General features: G+C 44.8%; 1 protein-coding gene across 1 annotated transcript in view; it reads left to right on the top strand.

The window, feature by feature from the left end:
* TBX21 (T-box transcription factor 21) overlaps positions 1–12,653 on the top strand; it is a 70,292-nt gene extending 57,639 nt beyond the window's left edge. The window contains exons 3-6 of the mRNA XM_060255707.1: positions 5,909–6,030; positions 6,181–6,339; positions 10,019–10,080; positions 11,885–12,653. Coding sequence (XP_060111690.1) covers positions 5,909–6,030; positions 6,181–6,339; positions 10,019–10,080; positions 11,885–12,551 — 1,010 coding nt within the window. The 3' untranslated portion in view covers positions 12,552–12,653. The remainder of the gene's footprint in view (positions 1–5,908; positions 6,031–6,180; positions 6,340–10,018; positions 10,081–11,884) is intronic.
* Positions 12,654–23,408: the final 10,755 nt, after the last annotated feature.

Raw genomic sequence — 23,408 nt, 5'->3', positions numbered from 1 at the left:
TGAGATCTGACGGGCTTTTGTGCATTCTCGTTTTTTTTCTCTTGCATGTTCCTGTTACTTCAGGGTCTTGTTTTTCTGTTCAGCATGTGTTTTGCTCCCTCTGGTGGTCGATTTAATATTACATTGCTGGCATATCTCCCTTTAGGTTTAAACTGCAGGTTTTTATGCTGGACATACAGCAATGTAATATTGAATTGACCATTAGAGGGAGCAAAAAAGCATGCCAAACAGAAAAACAAGATCCCCAAAGCAACAGGAAGACACAAGCTAAGAAAATGTGAAAAAGCCCTTTGAGATGCCACTTCTGACTTGGATTTGCACCAGCATTTCTGCAGACACAACCTCTTGCATTCACAGAATGAAATTTCCCCACTTCCCCTTCTCTGTGGCAGCCTGGAACATTACCAGTCTTGTTCCTGGGGGAGAGGATATTTTGTGCCCTACTGAGTTCATGACTGAGGAGAGGTTTGTGCTTTCTGGCTCATGCTTTTACACCTGGTCAACCTTATATGGCTGTTATAAGGATTACAGAGATGATGAGTTACAATTTAGGGGGAAATGCTGTTAAAATACCAAGATGATTGTGTGGCAAGGGAAGGGGGTTCCACGTATGCTTGGAGGTACTCTTCCCTGTAGAGAAATCTGGGAGCATCCAACATATTTGAAAATGCAGAGGAAGAGGAGGAGACTGCAGATTTATACCCCGCCCTTCTCTCTGAATTAGAGACTCAGAGCGGCTTACAATCTCCTATATCTTCTCCCCGCACAACAGACACCCTGTGAGGTGGGTGGGGCTGAGAGGGCTCTCATAGCAGCTGCCCTTTCAAGGACAACCTCTGCCAGAGCTATGGCTGACCCAAGGCCATTCCAGCAGCTGTAAATTGAGGAGTGGGGAATCAAACCCAGTTCTCCCAGATAAGAGTCCACACACTTAACCATTACACCAAACTGGCTGGAGGAAACATTCTAAAGCACTTTTCTTTCCTAGTTTCAGTTAACTTGCAGGGGGGGGAATATTTTATATGGATCTAATTCGAACTCCCAATTGTTGTCTTAAATTCAGAAATGGATGTATTTAAGCATTTGCAGTTCATTTTTCATTTCTCCAGGCAGCTTACAATAACTGAATATAACATTAATCAGATCGCTTCTCCAGCCCCTAAATCTATTTGAGAATGTCTGAAGTTACCCCTCTTCAAAACCACATGTCTTTGTCCCACTCACACTGACCAATTTAATCCTGTTTCCAAGACCGTTGGCTCCCTCTAGTGGCTCAGATGAGAAAGTAGAGGGCCTCACCGTTAAGACAGGATTAGCAAAACCATCCTGATCTGCAGTCTGGAATGTACCCCATTCGCTCGTCTGAATATGGCAAGGAGCAAGAAGAGACCAAGAAATCAACCAGCATGGCCTTCACGGAAGTGGGGCTGCAGCCCAGCACATGGGAAAGGCAGGTGGGAATGGGGTGTGGTAGGGTTGCCAACCTCCAGGTGGGACCTGGAAGCCTCCTGCTTTTACAGCTGATCTTCAGACTACAAAGAGCAGTTCCAAAGGAGAAAATGGCTAATTTGGAGGGTGGACCCTACACCATCATTTCAGAGCCAGTTTAGTGTAGTAGTTAAGTGTGTGGACTCTTATCTGGGAGAACCAGGTTTGATTCCCCACTCCTCCACTGCAGCTGCTGGAATGGCCTTGGGTCAGCCATAGCTCTCGTAGGAGTTGTCCTTGAAAGGGCAGCTGCTGTGAGAGCTCTTTCAACCCCACCCACCTCACAGGGTGTTGTGGGGGAAGAAGATAAAGGAGATTGTAAGCCACTCTGAGATTCAGAGTATTCAGAGTATAGGGTGGGATATAAATCCAATATCATCATCATCGTACCATGCTAAGGTATGCACTTTCTTCAGACTCCCCCCCCCCCAAATCTTCAGGTATTTCCCAACCCAGAGCTGCCCACTCTCTGTGAGAAGCATAAGGCCAGATGTCAAAACTCTTACAAAAATTTTTTTACAAAAATTTAGCAATTATAAAAATACTTACAGTCGTTGAGTCTTAATAACATTCATTCACTGTTTCCACAGCCAAATACCTTGAAATCTGGCAACAGTTCAGACTTCTAGTTTGGCTCTCCATACTTATCATGCTTCACAGGTGTATTCAATTCACTCTTAAAATCACATCCTTACTAATAGCCAGTGCATCAAATAATTTTACAATCATTTTACAAAAAACATGACAAATCATTATATTGATTTAAGCCAGGGTTTCCCAAACTTTTCTTCCCTGTGGCCCAGTTATTTTTACACTTCTCCTTTGTGGCCCACTAAAATTTGGGGATGGAGCCAAGAGACTTTTGGGGTTGAGCCAGGAGACAGGAATTATGTCATTTCCTGTGGTGTCAAGGGCCAAGAGATGTCACTTCTAGGGCACACTGAACCAAAACGCCACCTTTTTCTGTGATGTCACTTCCAGGGCACTCCCCCAAACCTGCCTCTTCTTCTGAAGTAACGTCATTTTCAAAAAAATCTCTCTGAAACTCATGCTGAGCCAAAATGGGGGTGGAAAGTGGGCGGTCCTCTCTTTCCACTCCCACACCTGCATGCACCTATCTGTTCGTGTGTTCTTCTCCAACTTGCAAGCACTCCTACTGCCCATGTTCAATTGTCTGCATCACCTACACACCCCTTCCTCAACAGCACTGGCCGGTGTATGCAGTTGGGAGTGCTGTTGCCATTGCCATCAGGAATGACAGCACTGTGTATCACCCACACTGGGCCCTGGCAGCTTCTCTACCTCAAAATATGCTGAAACATTTAGTAAGCCGTTCCTTCAGCTGCTACTATTGGAACCCTGACTCAAGCTATAACCAAGCTTGCTTGGTTTCAAGAAAATCTTTTGACAGCTATTTTTCATACTTTTCTTTGGCTGAAACACTGGGAAATTGCTGTGAAAGGTAGCAGAGAATTGTATTGCAATTAATGAATTAATTTCAAGTTATATGAAGTTCATACAAGCTTTTCTGCAGTTATCCCAAAAAGGATATTTATGAGGGGTTTGCAGCTTTTTACTGGCTGTGTTTCCCATGCCTTTAAAAGCAACCTGTTTTGCAGATATTTAGCCAGTGAACTTCTTTCATCTTTTTAAATATCTACAGGAGGAGTTTAATTTTGATGTCAGACAGCTGTTAAAAGCAGGACCAGTAAAATGGTGCCAAGTTCATGGTACCATCATTTCCAGTGCTGTTGAGATATACTGCAGTAATTTCCAATAATCTCTTTCTGCCCCACACCTCTCACTCTCACTCACTCACACAGAAATCTCATAGAAAGGCCAGCTGGCTACAACTGGGGGTGCCAACTTTTCATTGGCAGAGCTCCTATGTCTGTAACAACAGTATGATGAACAGAAAAGTTTCATCCAGCAAAAATGCAAAAAGTGAAAGAATGAAATGGAAGGAGAGGAAAAGAAAGACATGGAAAGAAAGAACATAAGAGGAGCTATGATGGATCAGGCCAGTGGACTATCCAGTCCAAAATTCTCTCATACAATGCTCAAAAAGCACCATAATGTCCACCAGTGTAGCCAGGGCACCTAGAAGCCCTCCCACTGTTGCTTTCCCTCCTCCCTGCACCAAGAATACAGACAAAGCATCACTTGCAGGGAAAGAAAGAAAGAAAGAAAGAAGGGGGGGAGCCTTTCTCACCATTAGATGACCCCAGTCAGCAACAATTCTGCCCCGAGGTCATTTGGTAAAAAAAATGGAATGCCCACTCCTTGCCCCTCCTGGCTGAAAAAAACACACACCCCTTCTTTGCCGCCCAGACCTCCCAGGGAAATCTCCCCAAAAGAGCATACTGCAAGGCACATGAAAGCTCATACCCTGAAGAACACTTCATGGGTCTAAAGTGCCAGTGGACTCCAGCTTTTCCCTTAAACACTGGGAGGGGGGGAAAGGAAGGAGAGGCAGCCCAGCTCCTCTCTGCACAACACAGAGACGGGGGAAGGAAGGAAGTCAAACAGAGCTCAGGCTTTGCCGCCTGTGTCAGTCTTCAAGGGTAGCTTTTCTCTGCACAACAGAGCGACGGGGGAAGGAAGCAGAACAGAGGTCATGCTTTGCTGGGGGCGGGGCTAGCTTTGGCTTTTCTTGTGACCCGGTAGTGAGGCTTCCATGGCCTGGTACTGGGTCACGACCCTGCAAATGGGAAACATTGATTTAAGCCATTAGGCTTTAGAGAACAAACTTGTAAATCCATGCTTCATTTTTGTAAAAGTATTTTTATAATTGCTTCATTTTTGTGGAAGTCTTTTGTAAGAATTTTGACATGGTATGTTATTTATACAGGCTCTTGATAAAGCCAAGGTTGCCTTGTGCAACCCCAAAACGTGCCAAGAAAATAGCTGGCAAACATGTAGAGGGAATTATCCAAGTACAGAGACATTCCATCATTGGTCATATTCAGCAGTGGGGGACCATATCCCTATGATGAAAAGAATATCTCATTCCTAGTGACTGAATGCTATTTACTTATATGGAACTTACTTGAATGAGACTTACCTAAATGAGACTTACCTGAATGGGATTTACTTAAGACCGTAAGAGTTTTTTGCTTGTCTTCTGGAGTTATTTGATAGCAACAATTGTGCATAGATCCCCGCAGATTAGATTGTGCAGCCGTGTTGGTCTGAAGCAGTAGAACAAAGCAGGAGTCAAGTTGCATCTTTAAGACCAACAAAGTTTTATTCAGAATGTAAGTTTTCGTGTGTGCATGCAGACTTCTTCAGACGAGGGATCAGGTACAGTGGACAGAGCTACATATAGCTGGTAGGCAGTGGTACAAATTTAAAGTCCAATGACAGAATAGTAAACTTAACAAATTGAGCAAACCTTTGATCTGGGTGGCATGAGTGTGAGAAACCAACAAAACAGTAACATGTCAAAATGTGAGAATGTCTGCTAATCACTCTGTTGTTATAAGCCTGGGCCAAAATGAGGGCATTTCTTTCTCAGAAGTTTTTCCCATCCAACTAATTTACCTTTTAACACGCAACATACATATAGTTTGCCATTAGAAGAAAAATACATTAAAATATAGTGGAAGATGGGTTTAGTATATGCAATGAGACAAATGACCAATATCCCTTATTTGAGTACGTCAGTACAGCTAAAAGAGAAAATACCGTATTTTTCGCACCATAAGACGCACTCCCCCCCCCCAAAAAAGGGGGGGGAAGTGTGTGCGTCTTATGGAGCGAAGGTACCGGTATCTACCTTCCTGGGGGGGGGGGCGATCCGCTGCCTCCGCCTCTGATCCCGGCGCTTCCCCTGCGCCTGCCTGCCTGGCTCCAGCTCTGACGCTTACAGCAAGCGCCAGGATCGCTCCCTCTGCCCTCCGATCCCGGTGCCTGCTGTAAGCATCAGAGCTGAAGCCAGGCAGACAGGCACGGAGGAAGCACCCGCCCCCTCCGCAAACCCGGCGCTTTGCGAGCGCCGGCTGTGGAGAGGGCAGCGTGCTTCCTCCGTGCCTGCCTGCCTGGCTTCAGCTCTGATGCTTACAGCAAGCGCCGGGATCGGAGGGCAGAGGGAGCGATCCTGGCGCTTGCTGTAAGCGTCAGAGCTGGAGCCAGGCAGGCAGGCACGGAGGAAGCGCCGGGATCGGAGGCAGAGGCAGCGGATCGCCCCCCAGGAGGAAGGTGCGTCCTATCGTCCGGAGCGCCTTAAGGTGCGAAAAATACGGTACATTGGATAGTGATGTAAATTATTTTGAGAGGTTATACATTTATTTCTATACTAGTTACTACACAGTTATTTTTGTGGTTGTTTTGTATAGTACCGCGTACTGCTGTGCATTATATTGCTCTGGACTTGGGTAGACTGAGAGACGCTTACCCGAAATGCTGTTTTTTCTGGCAGGGAATCGGACATACGTGCACCCAGATTCTCCAAATACTGGCGCCCACTGGATGCGGCAAGAGATCTCCTTCGGGAAACTGAAGCTCACCAATAACAAAGGAGCATCAAATAACGTCACTCAGGTAAACACAGCTCTTTGTTGGCTTGAAGCTCTTTTTATTGCCCGGCATGACAACGCTGCACAATCCCAAGAGGCACAGTGTGATGCCGGGGATGGTGGGGTGCAACTCTTGGGTCACCTGCACCTGAATCCTGTCCCGTTTGTCTAGCAGATGATCGTGTTACAATCTTTGCACAAGTATCAGCCACGGCTACACGTCACGGAGGCCAAGGAGGGCGAGGTGGACGAGGTGCACTCTTCTGTCTGCACCCAGAGCTTCACCTTTCCTGAGACGCAATTCATTGCTGTGACCGCGTACCAGAATGCTGATGTGAGTTTGTGATGAGGTGGGGCGCATGCCAGAATTTTTATGTCAGAATTTTTAAAAGTTTGGGATAATGGAGGAAAGTGGCTCCCATTGGGTGTTTCTGACGGCGGTTAGGTAGACTTTGGCTCTGACCACTGAGTGCCACAAAAGGGGGAAAGGTTGTCAACTTTAGCTGGGGAAATCCCTGGAGATTTTGGGGCTGTGCCTGGAGAGGCAGGAGTTTGGGGAGGGCAGGGAGCTCAACAGGGATGTATTGCCATAACAGTTCCCCTTCCAAAGAGGAGGAGGAGGAGGAGGAAAAGAAGGAGAAGAAGATTATGATGATGATATTAGATTTATATCCCACCCTATACTCTGAATCTCAGAGTCTCAGAGCAGTCACAATCTCCTTTACCTCCCCCCTCCACACACAACAGACACCCTGTGAGATAGGTGGGGCTGAGAGAGCTCTTACAGTAGCTGCCCTTTCAAGGACAACTCCTACCAGAGCTATGGCTGACCCAAGGCCATTCCAGCAGCTGCAAGTGGAGGAGTGGGGAATCAATGATGATGATGATGATATTGGATTTATATCCCGCCCTCCACTCTGAAGAGTCTCAGAGCGGCTCACAATCTCCTTTACCTTCCTCCCCCACAACAGACACCCTGTGAGGTGGGTGGGGCTAAGAGGGCTCTCACAGCAGCTGCCCTTTCAAGGACAACCTCTGCCAGAGCTGTGGCTGACCCAAGGCCATGCCAGCAGGTGCAAGTGGAGGAGTGGGGAATCAAACCCGGTTCTCCCAGATAAGAGTCCGCACACTTAACTGCTACACCAAGCTGGCTCTCCCAGTTAAGAGTCCACACGTTTAACCACTACGCCAAACTCACTCTTCCTCCAGGGGAAACAGATGTCTGCAATCTGGAGATCAGTTGTGATTCTGGGAGAAGTCCAGGCCCCACCAGGATGTTCATCTGAGAAGACCCCGTAAATGAATTACAAACAAAAATTATAAACAAAAATTTGCAGGACACGTTCAATAAATACTCACAACAATTCCTGTGTGTTTCAGAGTCATTATTTCATACGTGCAATCTGCAGATACACAACACTCCATTGATAAATATCCCTTACAGTATTAGAAAGGTTCTGGATTAGTAATATTTCCCAAAGTTGCTTCCTAGATGTTAAAGCGTCCCAGACGTTGATCGTAAGCTCCGAACTTTTAAAGTGCAACCAGCATCACAATGAAGAAAAGGTGCTTGTGCAGAAAATTATGAAGTCAGTTGAAATCCTCTTTAGAAAAACGTTGGATCCCGTCATGCCTCCTCTAACTACCCAACTATTTTCTAAAGAGGATTTCAGCTGACGTTGTGTTGCATATCTGCAGATTGCACGTAATGAGATAATGACTCTGAAACACATAGTGATTGTTATGAGTATTTATTGAACTTGTCCTGCAAATTTTTGTTCGTTATTCATTCATGGTGTTTTCTCAGACTTCCCTTTCCCCGTGAATCTCTCCAGGGTTGCATATTTCCCGCCTGGATGTTGGCAACCCAAGAATGCCAGAGATGCCCTTTTTTGGATTTTATCAGGAGGGGATGTCAGAAGCACCAGGACAGCCGCTTCGGAACCATTCAGGAGGCCCTGACCTGGATAGCCCAGGCAAGCCCGATCTCATCAGATCTTGGAAGCTAAGCAAAGTCAACTGTGGTTAGTACTTGGATGGGAGACTGTCCTTGAAATACCCAGTCAGAAGGCAAAGGCAGGATTATTCAGCCACCTCGCTGCATATCCTCCAGGCTCCCAGTAAGGATCAGTCACCAGAGGTTGACATGACTTCCAGGTGCATACGCGTGCGTGCGCACACACACACAGGAAAAATACAAAAATGCAAAAAAAAAAAAAGCCATTCAGGAGTACAGTTCCTGAGTATATAGCAAAACCTGAATTACAAACCATAATTTGCAGGACACGTTCAATAAATACTTATAACAATCCCTGTGTTTCGAAGTCATTTTTTCATATGTGCAATCTGCAGATACACAACACAACATTGATAAATATCCCTTAGAGTATTAGAAAGGTTTCCGGATTAGTAATATTTTCCAAAGTTGCTTTGGTATGTGAAAACACTTCTGAAATGATCTTTAACTATATTAGATCTTTGGTCTGCCAAGATGGGTGTTGTCTACTCTGACTAGTAACAGCTCTTCAGCGTCTCCACTGGAGGGCTTTCATATCATCTGGTACTTGATCCTTTTAGCTGGAGGTGCTGGAGACTGAACCTGGGACCTTCTGCATTCTAAGCAAATGCTCTACACTGAGAGGTCTTCCATCAGGGTTTGTTTTTTTTTTAAGCAGGAACGCACAGAAGTGCAGTTCCAGCTGGCTTGGCATCAGGGGGTGTGGCCTAATAGACAAATGAGTTCCTGCTGGGCTTCCCCCCCCCAAAAAAAGCCCTGCTCCCGTCCAAATATGAACCAGGGCTGACCCTAACTTCCAATATCTGATGAGATCAAGCTAGCCTGAGGCATCCAGGTCAGGACAATTTGTGTGTTTGTTAAGTGCCCACAAGTCACAGCTGATTTATGGCAACTCAGTAGGGTTTTGAAGGCAAGAGACATTCAGAAGTGGTTTTGCCAATACCTGTCTGGAATTCCTTGGTAGGCGCCCATCCAAATACTAGCTAGGGCTGACCCTGCTTCGCTTCCAATATCTGATGAGATCAGGCTAGTCTGGGCCATCCAGGTCAGAGCTCACACACTGTAAGTGAATGCAATTAATAGGACAATGCAGCTAATAAGCAACATTGCCTTAAGACCAGGAGGACAGAAGTCTGACACAAAGCATTATCTATCAGGCATGACTTGCATCTCTACATGGATCCATACACAGACTAGGGGTGCCAAGCCCCCAGTCCGGGTGGGGGTTCCCCTGCCCGGGAGGTTCCCAACCCACTGGCCCACATTGGGCCGGTGGGGGGAACCTCCCCCTATGTCACTGGCGTGATGACATCACCCGGAAGTGACGTCATCATGCCAACGACGGTGCGCAGTGGCCGCTCTAGTTGTTTTGGGGAAAACTCTATGGTTTTCCCGGATGCTCTAGCCATTTGGGAGGGAAAACTCTAGCCTCTCCCAAATGGCTAGAGTGTCCGGGAAGAACATAAGAGTTTCCCCAGAAACGCCTAGAGCAGCTGTGGGTGGCGTCGCCCGCGCAATGACATCACTTCTGGGTGACGACATTGTGTTGCGCGTGGGCAGAAGTCCCCTGCTCCGGGACGAAGAGGACTTGGCAACCCTAACACAGACTTTTATTTTCTCATGTATTCAAACTCCATGATGTCACTTGGACTATGAAACTGCCTTGTATTGAGTCAGACTCTTGATTGATTAAGGTGAGAATTGTCTGCTCTGACTGGCAACAGCTTTCCAAGGTGTCAAGTACAGCGCTCTTTCACATCAGCTACTACCCGATCCTTTTAACTGGAGATGCCAGGGACTGAACCCATGACTTTCGTTATGTCAGGCAGAGCCATGGTCCCTCAGGTGGTGGGGAACAAGCATAGAGAGGAGTGGAGACATGGGAATGTAAAGTATGAGGGTGGGGGGATTCGGAAGTGCACAGTGGTTATGACATATGTTTTGGTAGCAATACTTGCCAGCACTCCATCACTTTCTCCATCCTTTCTCCCTCTAGATTACCCAGCTGAAGATAGACCACAATCCTTTTGCCAAGGGCTTCCGAGATAACTTTGATTCGTGAGTCTTTCTTCCACTCATCTTTTCTCTTAACTGTCTTAAGAGTTTAGTAGACAGTGAATTCCCTTATCAGACTACTCTCCATTTAAATTTTCCTCCTTCTCTTTGTTGTTTTTAAACAGTTTCTGCCTCTTAGCCAAATTATTATTTCCCATTCATTGGGGAGCCTGAATTAGTCCAGAGGTCCCCAGCCTTTTTGAGCCAATAGGCTCCTTTGGAATTGTCTAATTATAGAATGGTAAGCACAGCCACAAAATAGGCATCATAAAATGGCTGCCAGAGGAGGCAGATCCAGCCATAAAATGGCTGCCATTGCTTACCTTCAGTCACACAGTTCAGATATCTGCACAGCCAATCCAATTTCTAAAGGGCAATCAGAAACCTCGCTGGGCAAAAGGCATGCCCACTTTCTAAAAACACTTGACAGGTAGGTACCATGGTACCCATTGTCATCAAGTTAGGAACCCTTGCCTAAATCTATCCTTGTTCCAAGCAGCAGGAGAGAAGGCTTCAGTCTTTACCTTTTGTTTCCTTTTATTATAATAATTGTATGAATATCACAATGAAAAACAAAACAAAAAAAAGGGTTACATTATGCCGAAAAGAGAAAAGCAGTAACCAAAGCAGCCACAGTTGTGGGAAGTAGCTTATATGGATTGGTGCAGTTGTCCCTCCCCTGCACTAGGGTTGCCAACTGTGGGTAGGGAAATTCCTGGAGATTTGGAGGTGGAGCCTGGGAAAGGGCAGGGTTTGTGGAGGGGTGGGACCTCATTGGATTATAATGGCATAGGGTCCACCCTCCAAAGTAGTCATTTTCTCCAAGGAAACTGATCAGTGTAATCTGGAGATGAGTTGTAATTACTTCACCTTTTCAAAACTTCTTTATCAAGCCAACCAGGCGTAAAGGTATCCCTAGCAAACTGTTGTTGTTTCTTTGGGGCCTTTTGATTCACCCCAGAGAGTTGATTCACCATCTTTTCAAAACTTTACCCCAGTAGTGAAAAAAGGTAAACACGATCGTAGTGGGGTGTAGAATCTAAATCACCTCACAGATCCCTGCACTCACCCACATGAGAGCTAGTGTGGTATAAGCAGGCCTCGGATTCAACAGGAGCTCACAGGAGCACAGCTCCTGAACCTTTCTGAGGATTCCACCTCCTCCTCCCCACCTTGTCCATTGTATAGTAGGTGCAGCTGCATAACAATCCCTGGATGAGCTCCACCGCCTACAAAATGACCCCTGGGTATAAGGAACTCGAGGAGTTGATCTAAGGAGGTAGAAAACCTGGTTCAGTTTCCCCTACTCTGCCCTAAAGCCAACTGTTGATGCAATCCTAAACAAAATTACACTTTTCTAAGCCTGTTAACTTCAGTGGACCTTAGAAGGCTGTAACTCTGGTTAGGGTTGCATTGGGAGTGGCCTTGGGCTAATCATAACGTTCTCTCTACTGACCCAACCTCACAGGGCTGTAAAGATGAAATGAGAAAGGGGGAGCCGCATGAGCTAACTTCAGCTCCTTGGAGGAAGAGCTAAATAAAAACACACTGCATAGACAGACCTATTGTTTGGCCTTCAGATTTTACTCTGAAAGTTCCACAGACTCCTCAGATAGATTGATTTAATTTCTAAATTGAGAGGTGTTGTTAAGTTTTATGTATTCATCTTGTCTGACTGGAGGCCTTTTAGCCCTAATCCCAGTTATGGCTCTGTGTATTTTGTGACGGGTGTGTGTGTGTGTCTGGAAATATCCAGAATTCAACTTATTAATTCTTTCTCCACACGATATTCTCTCTCTCCCTCTAGGATGTACAATGCAGCTGAGGGAGACCGCACAACTCCCTCTCCCCCCAGTGCTGGTAGCTGTCAGCAGCTTCTGGCTGGCAGCCATTTCCAACCCTTCTTACACGATCAGTACTCTCTGCCCCGGAGCCGTTTCTACAATAGGGAGCATGGCTCGCTCCCCCTGCAGCCCAAGGATTCCCACCACTGGTATTTTGCCTCACAACAGCCACCGACCACCCCTCTAGAATACGGCACCTACGATGGTGACTACAGAGGAAACAAATTTATGCCCTACAGTGTGAAGCCATTTGCCCTGCAGGCTTCGCCCCACACTTCGCTGTCCTACTATCAGGAGCACCCTTTTGGCCCTCCAACTGCTTGGAGTTCTCCAACCCAGTATCATCATCCCAAGCCTGCCCCGGGGGCATTGAGCTGGTTCCGGCCCATGAGAGATTTGCAGCCAGTGCCCCCTGGTGATGAGAAAGGGAAGGACAGCGAAGGCTGGGCTGAGCCAGGTTCGGTGAAATCAGCCGATTCCTCGGACTCTGGGCTGTACGAAGCTGAGTGTAAGCGTCGTCGGATGTCTCCCTACGTCTCCAGTGCTGAAAGCTCACCCCCCATTCGCAACGGAGACCTCTACGACAAAGAAGGAGGTGACGCTGGCTACTATGGTTTCTATGGGAACTGAAGGGGATCAGAGACATTTGAGGATAAGGAGGGGCTTTGAGGTATCCTGTTCCTTTCGAGTCATATCAGCGGTACCAAGCAAAAAAACGGGGATGCCTTCTTGGTTTGGTTTGGGGAAGGTCTGCACCATCGTGAGCACTGCTTGGGCACAGCTTTGTGTACTTTCTAGTCGAATATCCCACTCACGTGGCAATATCCAGGTGCTAGTTGTCCTGTGTTAAGCATGACCTTACACTGACATTTCTCAATAGAGATATGCAAGCCCCACACTGAACACTGTTTGTCCATGAGGGCATTTGGTTGGACCTATAGCAGTACAGGAGCTTTCACTCGCATAGAAATATACAAACATCTTACCCCTTTCTGGTCTTTCCTTTGCTTAGCTTTGTGGCTGAATGAGAAGGGAATAGCTGGAATGAAATTTCTCACAGATGCGAAATCTGAATGTCCCGCACTTTTCATATTTGACTTCTTACATTCATCTGGGAGGGATACATTTGAAGGCCGTACTGATCCTCCCCTTACCCAATTAATTCACCCTAATCCAGATAAGGAGACCTTTCTTGGAGGGGTTTTTCCCTAGGAGAATTGGTCGATTCATTGAGGATAGCTCTATGAACAGCTAAAAGTCATGCTGGGAAAATACAACCTCCATGTCCAAGTTGCATGTACGGGTGGGGGACTTGCCCTGGCTGCGAGCTTCCCAGAAGATTGTGGCTGTGCACTGATGTATATAAACCTGGGAACAGGTGAGGTTTCCACAAGTATGCTGCTCACTGGAGTAGGTACGGTACTGCAACCACAAACAAATTGTGGATCTTCCTACTTATCTGAGCGAGAACACATCAAACCAAATTGCTTTCATCAGATGTGCATTTGTTTGAATGTACATCCCCCAGCCTCATACCTACAGCACAAGACACACATGGACACGTTTGGTAGCCTGCCACTAAGGGCAGGATAAGGGCCAGCACCTTTATATTCTTGGTTCCCGACCAACTCTTTCAAATATAACGGCATACGTATTTGGAACTGTGGAAAGGCATCCCCGTTAGCAACATCTATTTGCAAAAAAGTCTTTTGCCATATTGAATTTCACCTCTGAGGCTTGATATCATACTTGATCTTTCCTGGTCTAGAGATGAATTGGGAGCCTGCTGGATTGGGAGCCTTGGATATAAATCAGAGATGCATATGAATGTGCACCGAGTGGAGACGCGGTTTAGCCACACTGAATTTGGAGTAACTAGTCACACATAAATGCCATTTTTATATGCAACTGCAGTTAGATTAGGACCGGGGGGGGGGGGTGCGGGGGGGACCCAACGTTTGTTTAAACAAGATGTTATATCCCTACTCCCTTATGAATAGTCTTTTGGCTCAGGCATAGGTAATACATCAGCTATTACTAAAAAGCCTATGATCAAGCTGGGTCTTGCAGAAAATGTCCACTATATGAAGCTGCCTTATACTGAACCAGACCCTCAGTCCATCAAAGTCAGTATTGTCTACTCAGACTGGCAGCGGCTCTCCAGGGTCTCAAGCGGAGGTTTTTCACAACTATTTGCCCGAACCTTTTTTAGTTGGAGATGCCGGGGATCAAACCTGGGACCTCCTGCTTACTAAGCAGATGCTCTACCACTGAGCCACCGTATAGGAGGGAGACACCATTTCTCCTACATTTCTCTCTCCTTTCACAGACCTCTGACTCCCCCTACTTCATGGAGGGGGGGCGGTCCTAGTTCCTCCTGGAGTTCCATTTGGAGGCATTTAGGGCTGCAAGAGGAGGAAGGAAGTTGTGTTCTGTTGATGGAACCCCCTTGGTCAGCGGGCTTTTCCCATGGATCCAAGCGCACCACCCCCATGTGCCTGAGGCAAGACAAAAAACGTTGACTTATCCAGGGGGTGCTTACTTTCCTCTTGCACAGTTGAATCACCAGATTGTCCTTTGAGTATGTAAAGAAATCTGTTTTGGGAAGCATGATGGATTGTATGCAAGGCTTTTTTTGTAGCAGGAACTCCTTTGCATATTAGGCTACACTCCCCTGATTTAGCCAATCTTCCTGGAGCTTACAGTAAGCCCTGTACTAAGATCCCTGTAAGCTCTTGGAAGATTGGCTACATCAGCGGGGTATAGCCTAATATGCAAAGGAGTTCATGCTACAAAAAAAGCCCTGATTGTATGAACAGGTGTGGCATGCAAACACAAATACGTTTCCCCCCATTTCTGCTACAAAATTGTTCTCAGGCACTATTCCCAATATGGGGGCTTCTTCCGGAGCTGCCTGGAGTATGATGGGAACAACTGCAGTTTGGCAGTCCCACAAATATGCACCACAACTGGAGTTACGAGCACACGTAGGAAGGTCCCACTGAATCCCCCACTTTGCAGCTCCTTCCAAAACCTATGTCATTCTTTCAGGGAATCAAAGCAACACACTGGCTGGGGAAGAAGCCGCAGTGTGACCTCCTCTCTGACAGCCTAGGACTAGATGTATCAGAGTGCCGTGGAATGGGAAGGACTGCTATCATACCGCTAAAAGTCGCCAGTCAGGACTATGCCGCGCCTGACTGTGCAGATAACCTCCCCAACAGTTTGCTTCTTTTGCACCAAACAGTAGCTGAGAACCCTCAGCCACAGCCAGCGCTCCAACCTATGCAGAAACAGGGTACCAGGTGTCCAATTTTAATGTGGGGCAGGGGGGACAGACAAGAGGGATGAAGCAATGCCTTCATGAATTCAGGACTGCAGGAGTTCATCCCTCACCGACCTCCTTAGGGACAAATGTTTCAGCATTAGCCAACGCTTTAACCACACTCATAAAGGCATACAGCCCCCCTGACTTGAGGAGACCTTCACACACATGGTCAACAGCAGGGCTTTTTTTTGAGCAGGAACACAGTTCCAGCTGGCGTGGTGTCGGGGGTGTGGCCTAATATGCAAATAAGTTCCTGCTGGACTTTTTTAACAAAAAGCCCTGTGCAAACCATGGTGTTCAGGGGTGTGGTCAAATATACAAATAAGTTTCTGGTCAACGGGGGGCGGGGGAAGCTGACACCCACTCCAAGACGATCTCCACACATACCCAGTGGGAATGAATTTGTTGTTATTGTTACTGTCAAGTCACAGCTGACTAATGGTGGTTTTGCCATTGTCTTCCTCCTCCTCATGGCCCTAAACTTGCACAACTCTGGTTTCTTGCAACTGGGGGCATGTGCACATGGATTATGCTCAGAGTGATCAATTTAGGAAATCTGAATCCCATTATTGAGCTTTATTAAACTGTATGCGTGCACGTGTGGGGTGGGGGGGAAGACAAATGGGTTGTTATTTTTTTATACTTCAATCTCTGCCTTTGTGCCCACGCGCTCTCTTCCCTTTCAATGCTGTTGGCAAAAGCCCTGATCCTGGAAAGACTTGATGGGTATTCGGGGATGTGACTTTATGATTCTTGACAATCAAAAGGGGCACAAAGCTCCTGAACTGGGTACTGGATTCTTCATAGCTCGGCAAGCCCTTCCGAGCCTTTTGGGAGTGGTGTAGTTGGTCGGAGTCCGATTGCGCTCTCCATATAACTGTTTACACTTTTAAACAAAATGTAAGTGTAAAGGCACAAAGATCGTTGTGGTGTTTTTGGGATTCTTCTTTTTTATTTTAATTTTTCCCCCTGGATACTCACCATCTCGAGAGATTCAGATATTTATTAATGGCAATGTACAGGTTCGCCCCGTGGGTTTTTGTTTCAGCTTCAAAAATTCTTTAAATAAACTGTAAAGCTGTGGGTGTTTGGATGTGTGAAAAGGTTGAGCTTTTGAACGGTGGTGTAGATTTAAAAAAAAAAAATTCTTAAGGCCACTGTCATGACTTCTCTTTTAATTTGTGTGGTTAGATATGGTGTATCTTTTAATTTTCTGGTTATTTCTCTCTCTGGGTTTGTAACACTGCCACCAGGAATTTAATTCCAATCTTATTAAGCTTTCCCTCAGTATTGTGCCCAGGCTCTTCTTGTTGGACTATGTGGTCCTGAGGATGTGACTCTTATATTTTAATATCATAGGACTCCAGGTTAATATAAAACAAAATAAAACTTTATTTGTACAATAAGCGTATTGGTTTCAAGGTGTTTATACCTTAACGCTTCAGTGGATAATAATAACTTCTGACTGGGGTGTCACACTCTTTCACTTCACACACTCAGCATTCTCAAATCCTCCTTTCTCTTCCTAACTCAGATTTCTGTCAGCTTCTGTCTCTCACATTCTTATAATACTCTGACAATATTAGATCCAGAGGAGTTAGCTGTGTTAGTCTGTTGCTGCAAAAAAGTAAAGAGTCCAGTAGCACCTTTAAGACTAACAAATTATGCTACAATAAAATTTGTTAGTCTTAAAGGTGCTACTGGACTCTTTACTATTTGACAATATTAGGTTTTGGCTCTCTCTTTAGCCCCTATTATGCTATCTAAGTATTTTTACTTCTCTTAACATAGAATCTTAATGCCTTTCTCAGCATGAATATGGGATTCTAATCAAAAGACTGTTTCTTAGACTCTGTAGACTGCTGACTGACCATAACTGACTGTTAACTGCTGGCTGACGGACTGGCTTCAGACTTCTCTCTCTCCAGACACACACTTCTAAGGTCTACCCATACTCTCTCAGTCACCAACCAATCATCTCACTCACTCATCTCTCTCATTCATCCCCCTTGTTCATCTGCAACTTGCCAAACATTTAAAGAAACACACACTTTAAATTTTTAATCTTAATAGGGAATATTTTATAGTTTCTGTCAGTTCAGATAAGTCCATTTCTAGCCCTTCTGTTGTTCTTATTTTAAAGTATTTGGTTTCTTTAACTCATGGTCCTGCTCTGCTGGGGTGTCAACTTCCTCTCTGGGATGTTCCACTGCTGGTCTGAGGTCATCTTGGCTTAGGTCTTCTCCTCTAGGTTGCTGTTTGTTTCTACTGGTTATTCCACCATCAGTATTCTGTTTCAGTCTAGTTTCACATCTAGCCAGTTTGGTGTAATGGTTAAGTGTGCGGACTCTTATCTGGGAGAACCGGGTTTGATTCCACACTCCTCCACTTGCAGCTGATGGAATGGCCTTGGGTCAGCCATAGCTATTGCAGGAAGTTGTCCTTGAAAGGGCAGCTGCTGTGAGAGCTCTCTCAGCCCCACTCATCTCACAGGATGTCTGTTGTGGGGGGAGAAGATATAGGAGATTGTAAGCTGCTTTGAGTCTCTGATTTAGAGAGAAGGGCGGGGTATAAATCTGCTTCATCTTCTTTTAGATAAGGCACTGGCTATTAGGTTATCTTTGATGTATTGGATATTGATGTTAAATTCTTGGATGTACCACGACCACCTTTGTAGCTGGGTATTGGTATTCTTCATTGATAGAAGCCAAGTTAAAGAATGATGGTCCATTAATAGGGTGAATTCCTGTCCCCGTATGTAACCTCAACTTGTTTAAAGCCCAGACTATTCCTAGACGCTCTTTCTGCACTGAGGAATAAGTCCTCGCTCTGTTCATCAGTTTTTTGCTTAAATAAGCTACTAGGAGTTTGATGTCACCATCTTCTTGTAACAACACTGCACCTAATGCTAGCTGTGAAGAGTCTTGTGGCAATGTAAAACATTTTGGGGGGTAGATTGGTTCTCTTAAGATGGGCTTGGTCATTAGCGCTTGTTTCAGTATGGTTACTGCTTCCTGGCATTTTTCATTCCAAATTATTTTGTCTGGGTTTTGTTTATTGGTCAGCTAATGTAAGGGTATTGCTATCCCTCCAAAAATAGGAATAAACTTTCTTTAATCGTTCACCATTCTGAGAAAACATCTGACTTGTTTGTTTGTCTGAGGAATATCTAAGTTCTGGATAGCCTCCACTCTAACCCAAAATGGTGATATTTTCCTGTTCCCCACTCTGTGACCCAAATTGGTACCCTCAGGTAACCCAAACTGGCATTTATTAGCCTTAATATTAAGCATGATTTCGAAACGTTTTAAATGTTCTAAGGCTTTGCTAAAAATAGCAATATCCTCAATATATGCTAATGCAAACTCATTAATTCCATTTAACAGTGAATTAATTAGTCTTTGGAATGAAGCTGGAGAATTCTTCAAAAGGCAAAACATTCAACTCATATAACCCATCATGGGTTATGCAGTTTTGCATTGGGACCCTTTCTCCATCCCTAATTGCCAGAAACCTTTACACAGATCTATGGAGGATATAATCTTGGCTGCTCCTAAGGTTTCCGATAATGTATTCACCCTAGGCATCAGATAAGCATCCAGCTTTGTGATTGTGTTTAGCCTCCTATAGTTTATACTATAGGAGAGCCAGTTTGGTGTAGTGGTTAAGTGTGTGGACTCTTATCTGGGAGAACCGGGTTTGATTCCCCACTCCTCCACTTGCACCTGCTAGCATGGCCTTGGGTCAGCCATAGCTCTGGCAGAGGTTGTCCTTGAAAGGGCAGCTGCTGTGAGAGCCCTCTCCAGCCCCACCCACCTCACAGGGTGTCTGTTGTGGGGGAGGAAGGTAAAGGAGATTGTGAGCCGCTCTGAGACTCTTCGGAGTGGAGGGCGGGATATAAATCCAATATCTTCTTCTTCTTATACGGAAGCAGATTGTGTGATCTGGCTTAGGCACTAGTACCACAGGTGCAGCCCATGGGTTGGCTGAATAATCTCTTGTGCCAGCATCTCTTTCACTCCCTTTGTATGTTGTTCAGCACCTCTCCATTTGCCTTATAAAGTGGCATTCTAATAGGTGGTTGGTCTCCTGTGTCTATGTGGCGCTCGGCTAAGTGTGTCTGGCCAGGTTTAGAGAACAGATTGTGAAATTTTTCTAAAAGCTTACAGATTTCCTTTTTGATCTTAGGTTCTATTTGATAGTCGCACACTACCTGTTGAAGTGTATTCTCCCCCCTGGTCTCTTCCAATGAATATCTGTAAAGTGTCATTCTCCCAAGAGCCAGGGTGGCCAAACTATGGCTCAGGAGTCACATGCGGCTCTTTCAACGTGGCAGATGAGGTTTAATGTGGCCAAGTGCAAAGTAATGCACATTGGGGCCAAGAATCCCAGCTACAAATACAAGTTGATGAGGTGTGAACTGGCAGAGACTGACCCAGAGAGAGATCTTGGGGTCGTGGTAGATAACTCGCTGAAAATGTCAAGACAGTGTGCAATTGCAATAAAAAAGGCCAACGCCATGCTGGGAATTATTAGGAAGGGAACTGAAAACAAATCAGCCAGTATCATAATGCCCCTGTATAAATCGATGGTGTGGTCTCATTTGGAATACTGTGTACAATTCTGGTCACTGCACCTCAAAAAGGATATTATAGCATTGGAAAAAGTCCAGAAAAGGGCAACTAGAATGATTACAGGTTTGGAACACTTTTCCTATGAAGAAAGGTTAAAATGCTTGAGGCTCTTTAACTTGAAGAAATGTCGACTGTGGAGTGACATGATAGAGGTTTACAAGATTATACATGGGATGGAGAGGGTAGAGAGAGAAGTACTTTTCTCCCTTTCTCACAATACAAGAACTCGTGGGCATTCAATGAAATTGCTGAGCAGTCAGGTTAAAATGGATAAAAGGAAGTACTTCTTCACCCAAAAGGTGATCAACATGTGAATTCACTGCCACAGGAGGTGGTGGCGGCTACAAGCATAGACAGCTTCAAGAAGGGATTGGATAAAAATACGGAGCAGAGGTCCATCAGTGGCTATTAGCCACAGTGTGTGTGTATATATAAATTTTTTTGCCACTGTGTGACACAGAGTGTTGGACTGGATGGGCCATTGGCCTGATCCAACATGGCTTCTCTTATGTTCTTATATATATATTGGCCACTGTGTGACACAGAGTGTTGGACTGGATGGGCCATTGGCCTGATCCAACATGGCTTCTCTTATGTTCTTATGCGGTTCCCGGAGGTCAAGCAGGAACTTAATGCAGACTCTCAGGTCTTCCCTATGCTGGTCTTATGGGGACTGTTATTCCCAGCTTTTGTTCTTTAAAAATTCTCCTTCTAAAATGGTTGTGTTATATAGTGCATAGATATGTATTTTATCTTTCTGTGCATAGAAAATATTAAGAGTTTTCATAAAGACGTGTAATATTTGTTCATGTCTTGTGGCTCTCAAACATTTGATGTGCATTCTATGTGGCTCTTACATTAAGCAAGTTTGGCCACCCCTGTCCTAGAGTAATAAGATTTCAACATATTCACATGTACCACCTCTAGTCATTTTTGTCCCTAGAGATAGTGTATGTGAATAAGTCTTGCCTATCCCTTACTACAAAATGTCCTTCCCAAGCTGCTTTCAATTTATTGGTTCTTATGGATAAAAATATGCTTTCCCATTTCAAAGATTCTTTGGCTGGCATTCCTATCATACCAGAGTTTCTGTTTGGCCTGCATCATGTTATGCTGTACCTGCCTCATCATTTCTTCCATTTTTCCTCTGAGACTTCATACACAATCTATTACAGATGTTTTTCTTTCTGATATCTTTCCTTCCCATTCCTCCTTTACTAAATAAAGGGTCCCCGAGGATAACGCCTATATATTTGTTTAAATGGGGAGAATTCTGAGGATTCTTGAGATATCTCCTTATAGGCAAAGTGAAAATAGGGACACATCATCCCAATCGTTTGGATGAGCCTGCCTTTTTCATTCCCTTTAAACTGCCATTGAACTTTTCCACAAGACCATTGGTCTGGGGGTGAAATGCTTGATGCCACAACATTCCCATATGACCTGAGTGGTTTCAGACAGAAACACTGTATCTTGATCAGATAGCATTTCTGCAGGGAATTGAGAGGAGAGGAGCTTTTACTTCATGGCCTTGTTTCCCCACCTTCTAACAAAATGGCTTTGGCAGTACTTTTTCAAGTCCTGTGAAATTCTGGGCCAGTAACAGCCTCTCATTAACCTTTTATTTGTTTTACTAATTTCTAAATTTACCTGAGCATGGGATGTCATGTGCCTGAGCCATCAAGGGTTGTCTGTACATTTTAGGAGTAACCTGCTGTGAGGCTCCCAATTTGACTTGGTCCCTTTTGGGTTCCAAGTCATGTAAATTAGCTCATTTTCCCATACGAAGTGGTCACATTCTGCATCAACCTCTTTCTGCCTGGCTTTCTCTCTTAATGTCTTTTAACTCAGGATCTGTCTTAATATCTTTCTTAAATTCCTCAGAGTTTTTTTGTATGCATTGTGCTTTTTCTTAGGACATTTCAGCAATACTGACAGGGGTTTTTGAGTCTGTGTCTCTCCTCTCCTCCTGCAATGTATCAGTTGTGTCTGTTGCTAAGATACTTGGGGGAGGGGGTGGGCCTGTTTGTTTTGTAGCAAATCTTTTGAGTCTGTGCAATCGTTGCCATAATTTAATAAATATTAAATTTATTTATTGTTCTAGACTCTTAGTATATATTATACGTGCCCAACTGAGCTGCCATTTACACCTTCTTATGATTTGTTAAATTGTATTGCTTTATTTGGTTTTTAACTGTTTTTATACTGCTTTTAGAATGTTGCCATCCGCCCTGAGTCCATTTTTTTGGGCAAAGAGCGGACTATAAATTGCCTAAATAAATAAATAAAATAAATTGCTCCCATTACATCCCTTACTAATATTTGGTATTTTCTATTCTTTAATAACTGCTAAAGGGAAATATTTTTCTTTTTCCTTCCAGTTAATTTTCAGCTGTGCTAATGGCACACTTTTAGAATTTCTTCAAACACCTTGCAAAGATATGTGCTTTTCTGGAATCATGTTTTCTTTGTTCACCAAATCCTCCCTGACCAGTGTTGCTGATGCTTCTCTGTCTAGAATGGCTAAAGTTTCTCTCCCAATTATTTGTACCACCTCTCTCAGTTCAGTATCCTGTGCAATCTTATCTATCTTTATCCCATACATGAACTTTTTCTTCAGGATTTATGGGTAAGGGAATATTTTTACTGGGTTTTTCAGGTGTCGCTGTTGAACTGTTGGGAGTCTCTAGCTTGTTCCCTCTCCATTTGAGCTGATTCTAGTGACCCTCCATACACACTCAGATGTTGTCTGCTTGGTTGTTCTTTGAACACTTGTACGCTAAATGCCCTTTCAGACCACATAGAAAGCGTTGTCTGTCTTTCCAGTATCCACCTTTATTCTCCTCTAAATTCCTGTCCTGTCTCTTTGTAATTTCACTTTATAAGGAAAGTCTTTGGGCGTTTTCCGAGCGAACAAAAATAGTTTGAAATAGTTTGAAATGGGAAAATGGGAAAATTAAAGCAGAACAATAGAGGTTCTTGGGATCACTGTGAAAATAAAGGGTGTTTTCGCACAGAGCTTACCCCGGAGCGACGTCCCTCTTCACCGCGCAGCGTCTGCGCGGATTTCGCACCAACTGCTCCGCAGAACCAGGAAGAGCCGCGGCTTTTGTGTCGCTAACGTAAACTGGTTTTTAGCGGTTTACATTTGTGACGCAAAAGGCTCGGCACTTCGCGGCTCTTCCTGGTTCTGCGGAGCAGTTGGTGCGAAATCCACGCAGACGCTGCGCGGTGAAGAGGGACGTCGCTCCGGGGTAAGCTCTGTGCGAAAACGCCCTTTATTTTCACAGTGATCCCAAGAACCTCTATTGTTCTGCTTTAATTTTCCCATTTCAAACTATTTTTGTTCGCTCGGAAACTCCAAGTACTCTGAGATTATAACACTTCCTCAGAGTTTTTCTCAGCTCAATACTATTTTGTATTAGTATATTTCTCAGTTCTACACTTTTTCCATCATGAGGTAAACTTAATTATTTGAACTTTTGAATCAGAGCTTACTTCATTCCTAGAAACTCTGCCATTTTC

The sequence above is a fragment of the Heteronotia binoei genome, chromosome 15 (assembly GCF_032191835.1).
Source record: "Heteronotia binoei isolate CCM8104 ecotype False Entrance Well chromosome 15, APGP_CSIRO_Hbin_v1, whole genome shotgun sequence".
Taxonomy (NCBI): Eukaryota; Metazoa; Chordata; class Lepidosauria; order Squamata; family Gekkonidae; genus Heteronotia; species Heteronotia binoei.
Note: the sequence above shows the minus strand (reverse complement) of the source record. Positions and strands in the feature narration are given on the sequence as shown.